We start from the raw sequence: 20,437 nt of genomic DNA, 5'->3' as shown, positions 1-20,437 counted from the left end.
AAAAAATGCTATTTCTTTTCTCACTGTCACGTTACTTAAATTTTAAATAAAACATCCAAAATATTTAATAAATTACATATTAATATTGATTTCGAATTATTACTTTCCAAAAAGAAAGTCCTAACTCTCTGAATCCCTGAATTTTTTCCACTGATGGGACCCATAGAATAGTTATTTGTTAACAGTAAGTACCTTTTATATAGCTTTCTTAAATACCCATAAGATGTCACGTTAAATCTATAGAATTTTTCTATTGTTATACGTAAGGCCTCAATCCAGTTTTTATTAAAGTAAGTCATGTGATTACTGAAACTGGCATGTCTTTGACTGTTGTTTATTTCGTGATTGGTGTTTTGGAAAGCAGAGTGCAGACCGTGCAGACGAAATTTATTACGAATGTTCTAAATGATAAATTTTAATCTCATTTAAATGACGAATTTTCGTTATTTAAAATGGGAGCGAAGGACTCTAAACCTTGTTGTATATCATATGAAGAAGCAGTCAAAAGAGGTGGGTCACATTTGCGATTTGGGTGGTTTAAATTAAATATCTTTTATCGCCCCATAACCCAGTGGCCTACTAGGCTTAACGTCATGGATCACTTATTTTTAAAGATTGAAATGACAAGTTCATTGTGTTTATAAAGTAAAATATACCAAAAAGTCACTACAAAAATATACAGCTAATAAATGATAAATATTGATATGTTGCTCAACAAATTCGACAGAATGCGTTTGTACAAACTTGCAGAGTCGTATATAGACATAAAATAAAATTTATTTTGAAACTCTTAAAATGCTGAATATATTTAATAGACTTCGGCAACATAATTTCTAACAGCTATGCAACAGTATAAGTCTAATAGGATTTAAATCGAACATTTTAATTGTCAATAGCAGTGTAGTTTCTGTTTAGGGAAACATAAAATCCTCGCTTTTTTAGAAACCGATTCCTATTTGGCTATTTTAGTCTAATAAAATATCTTCTCTAAAAAGGAATGTTCATGTTTGATATTTAAATAATTCTTGAATATTTGTTAATTTCTTTTAAAAATAATTTATATTCATATCTTAACAAAAAAATGAATCGGAATATTTTTTGCTACAAAACTTCTTCAAAATGATTTTCCATTTTATGAACCATTAGGTTGAAAGTATCGCTTATTTTAGTTATGTACAAATAGTATATATAAATCTATTATTTCTTTAATAGATTCATTAAATTTTAATATACATTCTAAGAAAATTGATATAAAGAAATATGAAATATAATATTAGAAAAACGACAAGTAGGAAACCAGATTTTAAAAAAAGTAAACCATTATTAAGGCTTAAACTTAAAAACAATAATCATGGAAAAATGTAGATTTATAATTAAAAAGTAATTTACTTAAAATAACAAAACAGGAAAATTAATCATATGTAATAACTCACATCAAATTCGTTTTTGAAATCTTTTTTAGGCTCATGACATTCTTTTATCGAATCCATCAGTGTTTCATTCATCAAATCTATTAAGCGCAATAATGTAATCAAATGTTCTAACTACAAAATCAAGATCACAGCCATTTTTTTTATACAACATCAGTGTTTTCATCATACAAAAAAAATGGGTGAGAATTTCTCACCCTTTCTCAAAAACAGGGTGAGAATCCAAGAAGTTAAATGAGATTTCTAAAAACTAAAAAAACTCATGAAAGAAATAAATCATTTCTTTAATGATAATACATTTTTAAAATTTTTTTAAAGCATTGAATATTTTTGGTGCATCATCATAGAAGATTTTGCCCTTACAAGGTATTTGTCCATCTTACATTAGTGCATAAAAAATTTGAACCTTTTACATGAAGAAACCTTACCTACAGTAAACACGTGGTTGCAGAGAAATGTGTTCTGAAAGGCGTTCCTTGGTTGTGTTCTGTTGTTCGAAAAGGTTCTGAACAATACTGGTAAATAGGGGAGCTAGATAACGGGGCAGATGTTGAAAATAATGAAAGATCCAAGAAGAAAAGTGAAACGGATTTTATTCTAAATGGCGTAATTTGAAGCTTTTTCCAAAAGGCGAGAAATTCGCGAATTTTGAAATTGATTTATAGAATGTGCGAATTTCTCTCTGTAATTATTTTTTAATGCGAGAAAAGAAAAAAATATGCGAGATTCTCGCGCTGTAATGAAAACACTGAACATTGATCTTCTTAATTCAAACAATTTCCATAGTAATCAGCTCTTTCTGCAATTAAATTAAAAGCAAAATGTCTCCAAAAACATAATTGTTTCAGTGTTGCTGATCTGAAAATACCCTACTTATCTAAGCATTATAGATACATAAATTAAAGTAACTAAACACAGTAGTTCTTAATATTAAAAAAAAAAATTCTGTATTGGGTGTGTGTTGCAAATGTATACTGGAGTATTTGAATTTAAGAACAGATCAGCAGAGTCAATGAATCATTCTCTCACTTTCTGTTATCAATATTTTAATATCTGATGATGATAGAGTAGGAGAAACATCAGTGTTTGGAGTACCGGTTAAATGGATATTGGGGAACTTTAAAAAAACATCAGTGTAGTGTAGGGTATACCGGGCAATGGCAATGAGCCTTTAAAAAAACATTGATGTAGGGCATATTGAGCAAATGTGTACCGGGCAGTGGCAAACTAGACCTAGTATATATTTTGGACATTTACCAATGTTACTATGTGATTGTCAACATTTTCTGATAACAGCCCGTGGCATCAAGTCAACGATCGCCAATTTCGGTCATTCAGAGTTGTTACGTTATAAAGTATAAGTTGTATATGTTATAAAGTATTTCATAATAGATAATTTGGGCTTATCGCTTTTGTGCTTAAAAAATAAATGCATTCTATATCAGTTTTAAAAAGCTAACAAGTTTGATACCTGTAAATGTAAAATACTCAGGTTTTAATTATTTTGGAGTAGAACCCTGGGTAAATACCCAAAATTCACTAGTATCTTGGTATTTTTGAATTTTTTTGAAAATTCAATGAGCATCTCTTTCTCTTGGATTTTACAAAATTATATATATTTAAAGTACTAATAAGTTTTGCTTATATTCTCAATAGTTAATTAGTCATTTACTAAGAAGAAAAATTCCTTTAATTGAACATGTAAATTACTGGAATCATTGTATGTTAGTTTTTTTTTTTTTTAGAGTGGCTTTAATTTAATCATCCTGAAGTTGACATTTCAATTTATGGTATTTGTTGTTACAAAACTAGGAAAGTTTTGTCAAAAATACGTCTTCAAAATACAATTTTTTTCTCCAGATATTAAGTAATTTGTTTTTGAAAATTTATCATATAAAACCTTAGCTGCACATGTGAATAATATGTAATCCTTTTAGGATCCTTATTTAGTTGTGATGTAATGATATCTAAACAATAAAGTTTAATTTTTTTAAATTGGCTGTAAATTTTTGAGTTTTTATATTGTTATTAGTAATTGATTAAAAATATAAGAGTTTAATGTTAATAGGATTTTCAAAAGGGAAAAAATATAGGCTAATGCTAGCCTGCATGTTTCAATATTTTTGCATGTTAGATAGGTTTTTATGCTTCTGCCCTTTTAAAAAAACTGTTCTGGGGGAAGGGGAACAACTATTTTTTTCTGTATTTAAAATTAAATGATTTAACTTATTAAATAACTCAAAATAAAGATTTTCATATTTTATTTATTACATGAAATATAAGTCAGATATATATTAACCTATTGTTTTAGAGAGCTGGAATTTAATTACACTTTCGTAAATGAAAAAATTATTTATAAATTTTTTTTTTGTAAAAAGATGTTTTTAATGAATTAAATACTATGATTTTAAGTCTGATTAGGATATAGCAAGTGAGATAGATAGCAAAAACACAAAAATATATAATAATTTATCTGAACCAAAATTTATTTGCAAATATCCTTTATTCCTAACTGATATAACTTTAAAATAATACTTGATAGATTAGAAATTCCGGAAGTTTATCTTCTTTACTTATTTGTATAAATAAACATTAGAGAAAAACTTATCTTTAAAAACTGATGAAATTTTTCATATTGTCCATTACAAGATGTATTTTTATTGAAAGCCGCAAGACATTTTAATTTAAAGAAATATTTAATAAAAATAAAATGTTGCAAATTTAATTAAAAACTTGGAACAATATTTCAAAATCAATATTTTGCATAGAATTGAAAATAGAATGTAAGATCTTAATAAATTTAACTCGGTCATATTTGATAATTTTTAAATAATAACTGCCTATCATGTGACATCCGGAACATCATTATTCCTTATTGTGTTTTGGCAACACCTAGTAGCTCATATCGCCTAGCTCCGTCAATAAAGATGTTTGTTTTTTAGCAAACTTTATTTTTAATTAATCTTACAAGTATTATTATAGCTAACAAATAAAACTACATGGTGTCAGAAGTTTTGATGGAACCATGCCGGGCAACTTCAAGTTTCGTGCTTCAAGTTTTGCACATTTGCTACAGGAACTAGATATTACCAAAGATAGAATCTCAGTCAAGTGGAAGGTGTGGAAACAGCGTTTTGAGTTTTATGCTACGGCCATTAGGTTGTCTGGCAAAGAGCCAGAAATTCATGTAGCGATATTTATGTCTATAAGGTAAACACGGAACTTTTAATTTTCGAACTTTGCAAGTTGTAAGAGGAATTTTTTCAGATAAGATTAGGGAAATATTGTTTATCGAGAGTGAACTAACATTAAATAAAGCTATTGAAGTTTGTATGGCTAGTGAACAAGCTACTAATCACTTGAAAGATATGCATTAGTTTAGAAAAGAAGTAAATGCTCAAAATTGAAACAGGTCATAAAATTTGATAGTACTAAACCATGAGTAGGAAGAATTAAGGAACTTATGTTGATGTTGTAATTTGACGAATGAGTTTGGATATTGTCCAGCATTTAATATTACCTATCTGGCGTATGCTAAGAAAGGACATTATGCACAACAGTGTAAATTTCAAGTATGATATACTCATGCGCATAAAAGAAAAGTTCGCAAATTATTGAAAGAAGATAATATTTAAGATATTGATAGTGTTGAGGATTTAGCTTGTGATACATTATATATAGATGAATTATTGAATAATGTTGATAATGATAACAATAGAATTACTGGTTTGTGTACGAAGTCCGTAGTAAATAAACCAGGTCTTCCACTTAAAAGATCAAGTGTTAGAAAATATAATTAATTTAGTGGTAGCTATTTACTAATATTGGGAGAAGTACAAGTAATTTGTACACAGTAAATAAACAATATGCAAACCTTAAATTAATTGTGGTTCATGGTGATTTTGTTGTATACTGGCATGAAGAACTTGGTTTAATTAAAAGAAATATTGAATTAGAAGAATTAATGTAAAATAAAATGTCCAAACAAAATATTCGATGGTATTAACTGCATAAAAAAATTCTAATGTGACAATTGAGTTTCGGGAAGATGCAAACTTTACTAAAACACTCACTCCATAAAATACCATAGTTATGAGACATAGTAAAAAGGGAAATAGATTCTATGGTTAAATTTAGTATTTAAGACCAGTTACGCATCCTACACAAATTAATAGTCCATTAGTGATAGTAAAAAAAGGATGACAAAGTGCGTATTCGTGTGGATCCATCTGATTTAAACAAAGTAATTAAGAGTCGTCTCTTTCCACTTAAAACAGTAGAAGACATTGCTGCACATGCAGGAAATGCCAGATTTTTCACAGTGCTCAGAGTGAAGAGAGTGTTTTGGCAGCTCTGTGTAACTGAAAGAACTTCTGACACATGCTATGTTACACAGATGTAAGGAATTTCATGACTATATTTACATTAAACCAGTAATTATTGAGACGAATCATACACCATTCAAAGCAATCGCTAACAACCCATTACATTTGGCTCCAGCTCGTTTACAGCGTATATTATTTGATGTGCTCGGGTATTCTCCACAAATAATTTATAAACATGGCTCACGGATACCAATGCCTGATGCTCTTAGTCGTAACTGTGTAATTCATGTCTTAGAATCATCTGAATATGAAGATGTTGAGACTTTTGTAGTCGTCCTATGCTTACCGCTGTCCCCGACTTCAACCGAGCTAGTGAGTGTTGTTCATAAAGATAATGAATTGCAACAATTAAAATCTGCAATTATGAATGGCTGACCTGAAACAGTGATTGAAGTTCCCGTGATTATATAGTAAATATTTGAATTATTGAGAAGAATTGTCTTCATATGAAAATCTACTTTTTAAAGCTGAACGTCTTATCATACCTGAGACTTTACACAGTAAGTATTTGAAGTATATTTTTCTGGGATATTTTGGAATCAACCTTTTTTTACATTGTGCACGTGAAATCATTTTTTGGCATGAAATGTCCAAAGACATTGAAGAATGTGTACTGCAGTGTGCTGTTTGCCAACAAACATCATCTGCTCCCAAAACAGAACTGTTGCTGAGAAAACCAGTTCCTCAATCTCCTTGGCAAAGAGTAGCCACAGATTTATTTGAAATTGAGGGCATAACATTCTGCCTAATAATTGACAGTTATTCTGGTTTGTTCGATTTTAAGTAGTTAAATCATTCGAATTCTGAAAATGTCATTAATTATTTAAAGACTTCATTCACTACTAATGGAATCCCCAATGTTTTGGACACTGATAATGGATCACAGTATAGATCCCACCTTTTTCGAAAATTTGCACGTGATTGGAGAATTAAGTTACTAACTTCAAGCCCTAGATATCTGAAATCTAACAGGCTAGCAGAAAGATAACGTCCAAACTGCAATAATTTTAAAAAGATGCAAGATAGAAAGAAGTGACTATAGATTAGCACTTCTGAACTTACTAGAAATACTCCCAAGACAAGGTTTGCCTTCTCCTGGTGAACGACTTTTTGGTCAACCTTCTCGTACACTTGTTCTATTACATCCAGCTAAACGTTTACAACGATTGACTACAACAGTTTCCTTTCAGCAGGCTAAGGAGAAACAGTGACAAAATTTTACAACTTCATTAAAAAACTGTTCACCTTGTTTTGTGGAGGGTGGTGTGGTAAAGTTCAAAATAGATAATTGAAAGTGGGTTCCTGCCACAGTTGTTTCAACTACAGAAGCATCCAGTATTATATCCACTCTTGAAGGAGGGATATACCACTATAGGATTGAAGTGTTACTTACCACCGAAGCTAATATTCTTGTGGATTGTGAAGTGGTGTTAAATCCAACCACTTTGCCATCCCTTTCTGTGAGACAGCCAGCTCACAAATGACAGCCTTCGAAATGAATATCCATATTTGCCTGCTTCTCATTTTTATCTCGTGAATACCCGTTCCAGCCAAATTGTTTGTCCACCTGATAGACTGAACTTTTGACTCTCTTACCATCTTATAGATTGAGATCACAGTTTGTGAGTCGAAGTTCAGTTCGCCCTCAATAAAGATGTTTGTCTTTTATCATACTTTGTTTTTAATTAGTCTTACAACTATTATTATAGCTAACAAATAATACTATATTACCTCATGTTCAATTGTTTTGCATTCTAAAGGTTAAAAATTATTTTGCTCATAGTTTGCAAAATAGTTCATTGATATGAAAGTTAAATTGCATAGTTCAGTATTTTTTTTTTATTTATTTATTTGTTATTTTTTTTATTGTTGAAACTGAAATTTTAAAAATTTTACTAAAATATGAAAGATTTTTAAAAAAAAAAATCATTTTTATTGTTTCTAATACGATGCAGGAAAAACTATTTAAACAAAATACCAAATGATTTTAAACATTAAAAAAGAAACTTATTAATTTTAAATAAAATAGTTGTATATTTATTATTATTTTTTTTAAAATTTGATATGAAATTTCTAGTTTTAGTTATATTATTTAAATTTATAAAATTGATAGAAAGGAACAAACTTACGAAATTTTTAACTCATTACCTATGCTTATTCTATTTCATCCAGTTTATACTATTAACTCAGAAATTTTTTTCTTTTTTTTAAATCTAAATTTTCACTTACCTAACATTAAGTCTACATTGTGATATTGCACAATGCAAATCTTTTCACATTTTTTAATGCAATGATGTAGTTCCTCTACTGGGTATTCATAGTTTGAAATATTTTTTCTGGAATTGATATAGAGTTTTAATCTTCATTTTTAAAAAGTAAAGATGTTATATTGTGTTCAAAACTATAAGCAAGACAAATGATGGTTACATGTTTTAAATAGGACAAATTATAAAAACCCTGATTTTGGGTATTTACCAAAGACTGGGGTAAATACCTATTTATAAATACCCTACTCACTGGATGTTTACCCGACTTACATCTATATACCTCTACCAAAATATTAAAATAGTAAGCATTATTATTTTTGATATCTGAAATTTTTTGTATTTCTTTTCATAAATGGAGATTTAAAAAAAGACAAAACCATGTTATCATCCCTGATAAAATTTCAAAAATCATACATCTTTATGAGAGATGTTAAAATAAAATTTTTATCGAATTTCAACCTTGACTTTAGTAATGAGTTCAACACATTTTGAAATCATTAAAGGAAACATATTTAGTGTGTTAACGTACTTATATATGAAACAGCTGCTAAGTGAATTATTTTTCACTATAAATTTTATTTGATAATCTGTCACTCGTTGTATTGCTTTTTTTTATTTATTTAATAACATGCTTTATAATACAGCGTTAACAATTTATAATGAAAAGTTAATAGGATTAATAATTCTGGCTGAAAATTTATGAAATTTATTAATGTTAAAATATTTTATAGTTTCTACTCTTAAGTTGTTACTATACTTAGAAATTATGAATGCATCCTCTTAAAAGCACACAAACTAGAACTTTCCATAACCTGCATAGCCAAATTCAGGAAAATGGGAAATATATGACTAAAGAAATCAGGGCTCGAAAAAACTCAGAAATTTTACCCTTCCCTGAGGACGGCTTGTCCAACAATGTACCCGTCCTCCTTTGAAACTAACCCATAGCTTCTAAATAAATAAAAATATAATTTTCTCTTATTTATTACAAACATTTATATAAATTGCACAATGAATTAGTAGTTACTAGGATTACATTATACAGTAATGCAAATACTGAAAATGTATCATCATATAGAAAATGTATCACGAACATTAACGGGAAAATGCCCGTCCGCGCGGACGTCGGATTCAAAAAATTCGTCCCGCGGGGAACTTTTGACCACCAAGGTCGGGCGGTTTTTCGAGCCCTGAAAGAAATAACATGGTAGGGAATGCACATTCAATTCATTCAAAAGTCTTTTGTTTACCATAGTTTAATTTGCTTTAATTACTTATTCAATTATGATTATGTTTCATCGAAATAAGTCAAAAATACAAAATTATCATAAATCTCGTCAAAGCACATTATAGTTTAATTTTTTTACGACTATTTAACTTCTAATGTCTAATATTAAATATTTTGTGTTTTATTTCTAAAAAGTTTTGCAATTGCTCAAAAGCATTGCTTAAAGATTAATAAATTTTTAAATTTAATAAATAATCGAATAATTTTTACTTTTTTTAATACATGAAGTATAAAGGAATGAATGTATGATTTTTCTTTATTATTTTATAAATATGACACAGTGTAAAATCAGTAAAAAATTTTCCACCTTTATTATCCATATTAAGGGTATGGAAAAAAAATTTGAAAATTTTTAAAAAAATGTTTGTTTTTCAAAGATTTTTAAAATAAATTTTCAAAATTAAACCAAATTAAAACATATTATAGAGAAAAAAAATTTTTCTTCTTGTTTAGTTCATTTTTAGCACTTTATTTGACATTTATTTATATTTTATTGAATGACATTTTATTTCTTTTAGTTTGTAATTAAATAAATTATTTTTCATTTCAGTAACTGATGCTGAATTACGTAGATTGAAAGATGCTTTCAAGCGATCAGCTAATTTAAATTGTGTTATAACAAAACCTGGCTTCATTAAAGATGTGCTAGGAGAGTTTGTACCTTTAAAACTTGCTGAAGTAAGTGTGTTTGTTTTTTTTTCATTATTGTTATAATTGGTAAACCTAAAATTTTGTTTTAGTTTCTTATACAATTTCACTGTGAATTAAAGACACTGTGAATTAATTTTTAAGAGAAAGTTGTTACTCAAACATACAGTTGAAAGTGTCAAATCTGTCATTACTAGGTGGTCTTTTCAGTTCTGTAATTAAATAAGTCTTTAGAGCTGAGGTGCAAAAGGAAAAGAAATGTACTCTTTAGTATCTTAAGTTTATATTTAAAGAGTTTAGTTGCAAAAAATTCATATATTATTTGATGGAGGGTGGAAATTTCTAGCTACAAAGTTGAAAAAAAAGTAATTTCTTTTTTTGAAATTACCAATTTTATTTTACTTTCTTGTAAAGAACGCCAAAGTTTTAGAAGGGGTGATGCACAATATCTTCCTCATCAATTAAATTTTAGAGGAAAATAAAGTTTTCTATTTGGAGAAAAGAGTTGAATACTAATTTTACTTGACTTTATTTTCACGAATGTCTGAATATCAGAAGGGGTTAAGTACATTCTTTGTCCCTTCACTTTAATTTAAGAAGAAAATAAAAAATTTCTGTTTGCAGAATAGGTTTAAAGTTGAGAAAAAGTTTTTTTTTCCCCTAAAATTGCCAATTTTACTTGACATTGCTTTCGTGAATGTGTAAATTTCAGAAATTTTGAAGCAGAATTTTTCGCCCTTCACTTTTATTGATGAGAAAAATAAAGTTTACTATTTGGAAAAAATAGCATTGAAGTAGGAAAAAAATATTTTTTTCTCCCTGAAATTACCAATTTTACTTGATTTTATATCATGATTGCTTAAATTTCAGAAGATGTGAAGCAAATTTTTTGCCACTCACTTTAATTATAGAGAGAAATAACTTCATAACTGAAATTTTTTTTTTAAATAATCAATTTTATTTGCTTTTATTATTGTGAATGCCTGAATTTCAGAAGATGCAAAGCACGTTCTTTTGTCCCCTCTTATTTTAAGAGGAAAATAAAGTTTTCTATTTGGAAAATAGCTTCGAAGTTGAAAAAAAAAGAAGAAAAAAAAACTTTTTCAGAAAATTATAATTCTGTGAATGTCTAAATTTCATAAGATGCGAAACAGATTTCCCCCCACTTTACCCCTTACCGATCAGTTAATTTTCAAGAAAACGGTCATAAAAGTGCCTATTTTTTTTTACTTTTGTAATTGTATTACGTATTTGATTAGTGCTGTCATCTAGTTTAAGGTAAACTAACTATCTACAATTACCTTAAAAATATCCTGGTACTTCCATCTGGTGTGTAAAATGAGAAATAAAATAAGAAATGAATTAGTTTTATTCTTATTGGCGCGTTACTACTGAACACTCCAGCCCTCAATATCATGGAGGCGAGAAATAGAGGGCGAAACCTCACCCCGTCATTTTCACGGGAGAGAGAAGGAAGGGGTTAGCTTTTATTTTAGAGGCAAATAAAGTTTTCTGTTTGAAAAATAACTTTTCTAAAAAATTGTCTAAAATTACTAATTTTTACTTGATTTTATTTTCGCGAATGCGTAAATTTCAGAAGAAACAAAACACATTTTTCACCCACTCACACTTAAATTTAAGTGAAAAATGAGTTTTCTATTTGGAAAATAGCTCCAAAGTTGAAAAAAAACATTTTTTTATTCGGAAATTATCAATTTTTCTTGACTTTATTTTCCTGAATGTCTAAATTTCAGAAGGGGCTAATTACATTTTTCACCCCTTCATCTTAATTCGAGAGGAAAATAAAAAATTTATTTGGAAAATAGCTTTAAAGTTGAAAAAAAAATAGTTCTTTTTCCTAAAATTATTAATTTTACTTGACTTTATTTTTGCAAGTGTCTTAAATTTCTGAAAGACGAAGCACATTTTTTTGCCCCCTAACTTTAATTTCAGAAAAAAATATGTTTTCTACTTGGAAAATAGCTTCAAAGATGAAATATTTCTTGACTTTATTTACTTGCACATTGAAATGGAATTTTAGAAGGGGCAAATCACTTTGATTGCTCTTTCATTACAATTTTGGAAGAAGATAAAGTTTTCTACCTGGAAAATAGAGGGAAAATTGAAAATAAATTTTTTTTTTTTCTACTTTCACTTTACTTTCCCAATTGTCAAAAGGCACATTATTTGCCCTTTCAATTTAATTTCAGAACAAAATCAAGTTTCCTATTTGGTGTAGTCTCGAAGTTGAGTAAAAATAGTTTTTTTTTTCTTTCTAAAATAACCAATTTTACTTAACTTTGTTTTGATGAATGTCTAAATATCAGAAGGGGTTTTTTAGAGTCTGACATCAAAAACTAGTTAAAGCCATCAAAAAACTAACATAGTAGTTAAGCATTCATAATGCATGGGAAGTTTTGATTTAAAAAATTAAATTTATGTATAGATATAAACTGATATGTGAATACTATTGTGCAAATATAAAATAAAATATGTTTCACTTAATAAAAATTCCTTTTTTCTTTTATTGTCAGTTTTTTTAGATCCCTCATCTTCTCAAGATATTTTTAATTAGATGTAATGAAATAAAAAATGTAGTGCAATTCTTATTTTAGTTTTCATTCTATTGAAATATTTTTTTTCGTCATTATGGTTAAAAAAATTTTTTTTTGTAAATTTTAAAGCCTTCGGCTGCATACAATTTAACTCAAAACATAAAGTTTTTTTTAAAAAACTTAATTGACAAAAAATTCTAAAAAGAAAAAAACTTAAATTTTATTAAATTTTATTATAATAAATATTCTAAAAAGTCTGAAAATTACATTTATTTTTTCAATATATTTACTTCAATGTACGTTAAATTGTTTAAGAAAATTAGTTTTTAATATTTTATCTTAAATACAACATGCAATGTAATATTATAAATTTAAATAATAATATTTATACCAATACACAAATGCAATCATTGTATAGGTTTTTTGGCATTTCATGGTTCAAACTGTTAAGAACTCTGATTTGTGTTCAACATAAAAATGTTTTAATGAGCAGTTGGAGAATCCTTTTGTAGAGTAATAGATGTTAAAATAGTATTCTATCTGTGGTAGTTAAAATTGTTACTATAATAGGAGGGTTCTTAAAGTTCTACGAACTGTGATTATAAAATTTTAGAAATACTTAGAAAGTTTATATTTTGCCTTTAAAATATTAATATTAATTAATTTTTATAGCTCATTATATAATGCTAATATAAGTTATGATTTAAGGTTTAGCTAACTACTAAACTCAGTCATTCAATATCTTTTATTTAATTTTTTCTTTCTTTTAGTATATTTTTCAAGCTTGTGGTGGTACTAGTAAAGGCATAAGTTTCAAAGACCTTTTATGTGGATTAGTTCTTTTAACAAGAGGAGAAGAACCCGAAAAAATAAAATGTAAGTTAAATTTCCAATGATTAAATGCTTTCATTAGATAAAAAATATGTTCAGTTTGAAATAATTCTGAAAAAATTTTCTATTGTTATTATCAGTATAAAAGGAGAAACTAAGAATTTGATTGGGTGTATTACAGACTATCAAATCTATCTCTATAATTTATTTAGAATTTATTGAAAGATTTTGCCTTACGTTTGTCATACGTTCAACGTAACCTTATTTTTTGCCCCTTTAGCAGTTCTGTGATTAATTAGTGCTGTGGAGTTCCAATAATGTTAGCTGTTCAAAATGTCTCTCATATAAGAAGAGGAAATTTATAAATCAGTATTTACCTTTGCTTTGTATGGAATTCAGTAATTTTAAAATGAAATAGAAAGTAGTCAATACACTTCTGCTTTTAATGAGATATATATTTTTGTTTTATGAAATTTGAGGTTTAAAAAAAACTGAAAATGTAACTAAAGGAAATTGTGAATTGGTTATTGAATGAAATGCTTTAAAATTTTGCAGTTATCTTTTGTTTGTGTTGTAATGAAGCTGGTACTCATGTTTACAAAGATAACCTTGTCCGATTGGTACAAGCTTGTGATAATGGATATGTTCCTGAAGCGATAGCCGATTGTTTCTCAGATGTAAGATTTAAATCAGTTTTTTTAAAAAAATTTAATATCTGTCATTTTTTGTACATTGGTTTAAACGTTTTCTTTTTGTTGTTTAGAGTGAGCGTGTCACATTTGAAGAATTCAAAGATTGGCTTTTGCATCGACGAGATGCAACTTCACTTACGAACTGGCTATTGGTGGAGAAGGACACTGTTACTCTCTCTAATGAGTTGGAGACACCCACTTTTTATCAGACACTTGCTGGAGTCACTCATTGTAAGGATTTTCAGATCTTTTTTTTATTTGAAATTCAAGAAAACTGTCCTATAGATAAATAAATATTTTAGAAGAATTTAATGTTTGGAACTCACTTAAAACAATAAGATAAACATATTTTATTAGAATAATCATAATTTCATTTAAAATAAAAATATTAAAATATCAAACTAACAAATAACTTCTAGTTGATAATTATGTGAATTAAAAAGTTTTAGAGAATATGAAACTGATATTAGAATTTTCAAATGAGATATTTTATCTAAATAGGTTATGCATTTTAACTTTAAAACTAAGTTTTAACATTTAAACTAAACTTATAAATTCGACATAAATGAACATACTCCAATATATATTAAAATTTAGCCGGTTTTAGAAGCTAAATTTAGACTTTTATACGATATTTTATTGAAATTTAGCACTGTAAATTTCAAGAACTTATTGCTTTGATATGTAAAATTTATATTATAATAATTAATTTTTCATTTAGAATAGAAAATGTTCAATAAGTTCAACTTTGCTATGCAAAGTAATGAACTTGAGTTCCAACAAAAGGTATTTAAGGTAATGAATACCAACAGTAATAACAGGCAGAATAGGCAATTATGAGTGAAAATTTAAATAAAATACAATGTAGCTTTTACTCAAACGAGTAATAAATTTAACATTGTGTTCTAATAACTTTTACTCTTTTACTCTTTTATTCTTGTAACAAAACAGTTGCAAGAATTTTTAGCAATAATAATTCATTATTATTTTATTTAGTGCAAGAATCAGACATAATTGACTTGGAAAAAAGATACTGGCTTCTAAAAACACAATCAAGAAGTGGACGTCTAGATCTAGAAACTTTAAGACCTCTGATCTGTCCTCCTGTTCCACTCGTTTTATGTGAAGGTAATTTTTATTTTCATTTGAAACAGTTGAATTTATTTTTATGTTCAACTTTTCCAGTTTTCCAGTTTTTATTATTACATGCCTGGTATTTGTTTTAGGCATTTTTAATGCTTTTGATGAAAATCAAGATGGACATATTGATTTTAAAGAGATGGCTTGTGGAATCTCAGCTTGTTGTCGAGGTCCACTGACAGAAAGACAAAAGTGTAAGCTGCTCTATTGTATTTAAAGTTCATAATTTTTGAGGTGCATGTAAGAACAGTTTTTTTGTATAAACCTGAGCATCCTGAGGTCAGGTGTTTTATGTTATGTAAAAAATATTTAAAAATAAGAAAAATACCCTTTTTTTTATTTCTTTAACTTTTGATGATTTTTGAGTTTTGGTGGCACAACTCTTTAGTTTGAAATTAATACAATCACAAAGGGTTTTATGTATTTCAGTTTTTTGTTAGTATGTGAATCTCTACATATTTTCTATTTATATTAAGGGTAGGAAAGGTATTAAAGAAATTGATTAAACTCCACAAATAAATAAAGACCACAGTTTTTACTGTGATAACTAAAATTTTATTTTGTGTTAAATTAAGATGCATCAGAAAATTGTTAACAGTTTTAGAAGTGGGCAATAACGTAAGAAACTACAATTAGAATTTTTTTTTGTTGACTAATTTAATAATAATAAATAAAAAAAACTGGTTATAAATTTATGTTTATAGTTAGCAATGGTTGTAATGATTACAGTGTGTAATAAGCAGTTTCCTTCTTAATGTATAGTTCCATAGAAGACTAATTGTTTGTACTCATATTTTTGTAGAAGTGGAACCAAAAAAAAATGTAAGGTCATTTGAATTTAATGGGGATATGATTTGAATATAATGTGAAATGTACAGCACCGAAATTAATATCCTTTATGGTATTAACTGGCTTCAGTGACTTTCAATAGTATTATTATTTTTAATTATATTACTTGTTATGGAGCAATTTTGTGAAACAAATCTGATTCAAAAATGTGTTTGTCAATTAAAAAAATTATTTAAGTAAATTTTCTTTTGCAAAAATTGAATTTAAAATAATTCAAAAGGTTTTCCATTTTAAAGTCCATTACTTTTCCATTTTTGTTTTCCATTTTTAAAGCTTGATTTTATGAGTTAGTCATTGTAAGTTTTTATTTTATACTTTTCTAAAATTTTAATCTGTTTTAGAAACAAAAATGAAATAAAAAGTTATAAATCTAAATGTTTTCTGTGGAAAAAAAATCATTATTTATAATGCTTTCTTAACTGTAATTTTTTCCTTTTTCAGTTTGTTTCAAAATTTTTGATCAAGATCGTGATGGAATTTTATCAGAAGAGGAAGTTAAAAACATGGTGCAAGTTCTCCTGTTTGTCAAGAATGAAAATAGAATTTTGTGTCGAAATGAAGCAATTGTGAGCTCAAATATTATTTAAAATTTTTTTTAAAATAGAATAAATGAATATAAGTAAGGGCCTCCACGGTCCTTAAAAGTCCTTAAAAACTGCCTAATTTTTATTTTGGAAAAAAAGGGCCCTTAAAAGTACTTAATTTTCCTCAATTTTAAAACCTCAATTTTGGTACAAGGTTTTTAAAAAGTCCTTAATTTTTTAGAATCACTATAGTTGATAGGAGCAATTTTTCAGCTCAATTTTTTATAACAAAATGTTGCTCTTTTATCACTCAGAATTAGACCATGCATTGAAGGTAAGGTATTTTAGAGAGACAACAATTAATGTGTGTGGGGGGGGGGGCACTTTACTGGCAAGAGGAAGAAAGCATGTTCTTTCATCAATATATTCTGCCTTTCGCCTAGAATAATGCTCTATGAGGAGAGTGAAGCATTACAAAAGAAACGAATACTGTGAACAAGGGGGATACGGCACATGGAAGAGATTGTGTTTTTTTTAGGGAGGGGGGCAGTTTTTTCTTCAAAAATACTAATATAAGAAAGCATGATTTGCTTCTAACAAGAAAGTTAAATATTTGGTATCTGTTTATAATTTGTTTTATTGCAATGTAAATTTTTTTAAAAAAGTTGAAGATTGTTACTCTATTATTTTTATTTCCTAAGGATAAGCAGAGTGTCACATAAAAATTTAAATCTACTCAACTAAAAGATCCTAAGATTTTAATAATCATTTTATGCAGTTAACATTGCAACTTAATATACTGTTTTTAATTTTTTTAAATTTTAATATACATGAAAAAAATAGCAAATCTTAATTTCTGCACTTAATTTTACAATTAAATTTCAATGAAATCATTGAAAATGGAATACAGATTAGTTTCATACGTTAACTTTTACAATCTGAATGGTGTTAACTTTTAATAATCTGAAAATTTAATGTTTTTAAAAAATCTGACCCGAATTTGCAAAAATTACTTGGTACTTCGTTGGCGAGCCCTGTTAATTAATACAATTATATCAGTGCTTACATTATAATAATATTGTTTATTATTAATTTTTTTTATTTAAAGTCCTTAATTTTTCAAAAAAGTGCTTAATTTTTGATCCCTGTAATAAAAATAATGTTTTCTTCTTTTTTTTATTTATTTTTATTTTTTAAAAAGAATTTTGTACTTTTAGGTGTTGCAGTTATAATTAAATAATTTTCTATTACATGCATAAAGGGGGTATGGAATAGCTAATGATTCATTCGTCATATATGTTCAACAAATTATTGTGATAAATTAATGTAGTAATGGTAGTGTAAAACCATAGTTTAATGACTCGTTTAGATAAAGTTTAGCTTAGCACTATATCAGATTAATATCTTATGTTTACAAATTAAATTGACTTTAAACTTGCATATATTTTTAGACAAGAAGTATATAAAATTATAATATTTAAATTTCATTAATTCTATTTAATTTATAAAAAGCTTAGTGTGCAAAATACATTCACTAAAAAATTTAAGTGCTCATTAAGAGAAAAGACTTAGAGATTTAGTATTGAAAACAAAATTTTTGTGCTTAACATTATATTATTTTTGACATATTTAATATTGGATATATTACATCAACATTTGACATATATAACATTGGATGGGACAAAAAAAAGTGTGCATTATTGCTTTTTGAAATATCTTGATGCTGTAAAAGTGAGCATGATTAGCATTATATGCTATAGTATTTAACCGGGGTTATTGTGTGCTGAGTGTACCCTGGAATCATTCGTTCTTCTTACCCGTCCAGGTCTAGAAACTAGGAGTAGGGCATGTGATTTTTTGTGCTGATATCACGGTATTCCGTATATATGAAGAGAATCTTCTGAGAATCGAATACTTGTAATCCAATAAATTTTCACGGAGTTTCGCAATCTAAAATTTAAATTTTAAAATTTTTGCTTTTGGCGAATTATTGCCATTTTGAATGTTTGGAATTGCACCGGAATAAGCTAATATTGCAATTCTTCGTGTGATTTTAATATCAAACATCAATTTTCGTTTTTCAAAGTTACTTGTTGAGATTCATATTCATGCGATTTAAAAATCATACATCCTGACTCGTATTCACGTAATTTAAAAGTCATGCATCGCGATATGTGTTGACACACAATTTTAAAACCAACATTGAGTATCGTATTCATGCATTTTTTAAAATCCAATATTATGCTTCATATTCATGCGTTTTTTAAAATTCAATATTGTGATTCACATTCTCACCTTTTTGATGTCCAATATTGCATTTCGTATTTATGCGTTAGTAATATCAAGCATTTTCGTATTAATACGTGATTTAAAATCTATGTATTGCATGATCTAAAAATCATGCATCGGAATTTGTAATCATGCAATATCACAATTTTTATCAGAATTATGTTATTTTTTATTTTTATATGAGTTATTATTTAGGTCTGATATTCTTCATTAATAGTTAATTTAATTATAAATCTTAGCTCAGAAAATTATGTTAAATGTGAAATGTATATAGTATATAAATTAATATCTTGATATTTGCACATAAAAGTTTCAGGGTTTTTCATTTTGTATCACTATCACCCCTGACTTTATAACAATGGTTAAGTTCAGAAAATTGAAATCTTATTGTAAGGGTAGTTTTTTAGAGAGGTTTGGTGTCGTTTAAACAAATAAAACTGATTTTTCAAGTTTGAGATGTTTTGAATTATTTTGATATGCTATTTAATGTATATAATGAAAGAAATTTTGTTTTGTTAAATTATATGAACCAGGGATTGTTGTTTGACATTTTTCTGTCTGCTGAAATTAAAATTATTTTTTTATAGATGTCCTTTCTGCCTCTAAGAGTCATAATATTTATATATAAAATTATAGTTTTTTTGCTTTAAATTCCTTTATTTCGTGGGGGTTTCTGTGTCTTTACTCAAAACCATTTAGATTGTTTGATATTTGTTGCAATTTAATGTGATTGTTTTTTTGCAGATGTCTTTTTCGGCATCCGAGAATCATGATTTAAATGATGTTGTGAAAGAAATTATAGCCAACCATGACCCTAATCTAGTGAGTAATTAAAAAAAAAAAAATTGCAATTTAGAATATTTAGCCCATTTTAGTCCAAGGATAGAAATTTTATAAAATGTAATATTTTCATTGAAATATGTTTAAATCAGGGTTGGCAAGGTTTAGGACAGAATGGATTAATCCACGGTTTAAACCCTGGTTTAAACCGTCCTGTCCAAAACCCCTTTGTTCAAAACTGTCTTAAACTGTCCAAAACCCTTTTACTCAAATTATGTCACAATTTTATCTGAACTATATTTAAAAGGTAAAATAAACATAGAACTAATAACATATTGATAATTAAATATACTAGAGAATATTTGTTTTAAAAGTATAATGTTTTATTAATATTATTTGACTAAACAAAGGAAGATTAATCAGTAATCAAGTTAATTGGTCCTCTCATTCAATAGTACATAACTGAAGTTTGGCCTTGCCATACATTTTAAAATATTAGGGACTAAGTACTTGGTTCGTCATAAACAGGTTTATTTATCTATAGTACTATTCAAGAATACTTTTATTTCATTCACGTTCAATTCTTTTAGCATAGTGGTGATACATCACCAGTGTCAGTAACTGAAACTGATCTTATGCCCTTCAAAACTGTTAATACATTTTTCAGTTATTTTGTATTTTCAATTTAAACTAATATATTTAATATATTTAAAAACATTTTTTTTAAAAACAGATGTCTTTTTTATCATCCTGTGATGC

The 20,437-nt window shown here is 27.3% G+C and overlaps 1 protein-coding gene across 2 annotated transcripts in view; it reads left to right on the top strand.

The window, feature by feature from the left end:
* Positions 1-287: 287 nt before the first annotated feature.
* The window catches only part of Usp32 (Ubiquitin specific protease 32), a 115,965-nt gene continuing 95,815 nt past the window's right edge, over positions 288-20,437 (top strand). For both annotated transcript variants that reach the window (XM_043050113.3, XM_043050112.3), the window contains exons 1-9: positions 288-510; positions 9,921-10,048; positions 13,344-13,449; positions 13,960-14,081; positions 14,168-14,327; positions 15,093-15,224; positions 15,323-15,430; positions 16,527-16,651; positions 19,643-19,720. In XM_043050113.3, the coding sequence (XP_042906047.2) occupies positions 453-510; positions 9,921-10,048; positions 13,344-13,449; positions 13,960-14,081; positions 14,168-14,327; positions 15,093-15,224; positions 15,323-15,430; positions 16,527-16,651; positions 19,643-19,720 (1,017 nt within the window). In that variant the 5' untranslated portion in view covers positions 288-452. The remainder of the gene's footprint in view (positions 511-9,920; positions 10,049-13,343; positions 13,450-13,959; positions 14,082-14,167; positions 14,328-15,092; positions 15,225-15,322; positions 15,431-16,526; positions 16,652-19,642; positions 19,721-20,437) is intronic.

This window comes from Parasteatoda tepidariorum, chromosome 2 (genome assembly GCF_982258835.1).
Source record: "Parasteatoda tepidariorum strain Cologne lab strain chromosome 2, Ptep-v5.0, whole genome shotgun sequence".
Classification (NCBI taxonomy): Eukaryota; Metazoa; Arthropoda; class Arachnida; order Araneae; family Theridiidae; genus Parasteatoda; species Parasteatoda tepidariorum.
The sequence above is the reverse complement of the archived record's forward strand: the minus strand, read 5'-3'. Positions and strand labels throughout refer to the sequence as shown.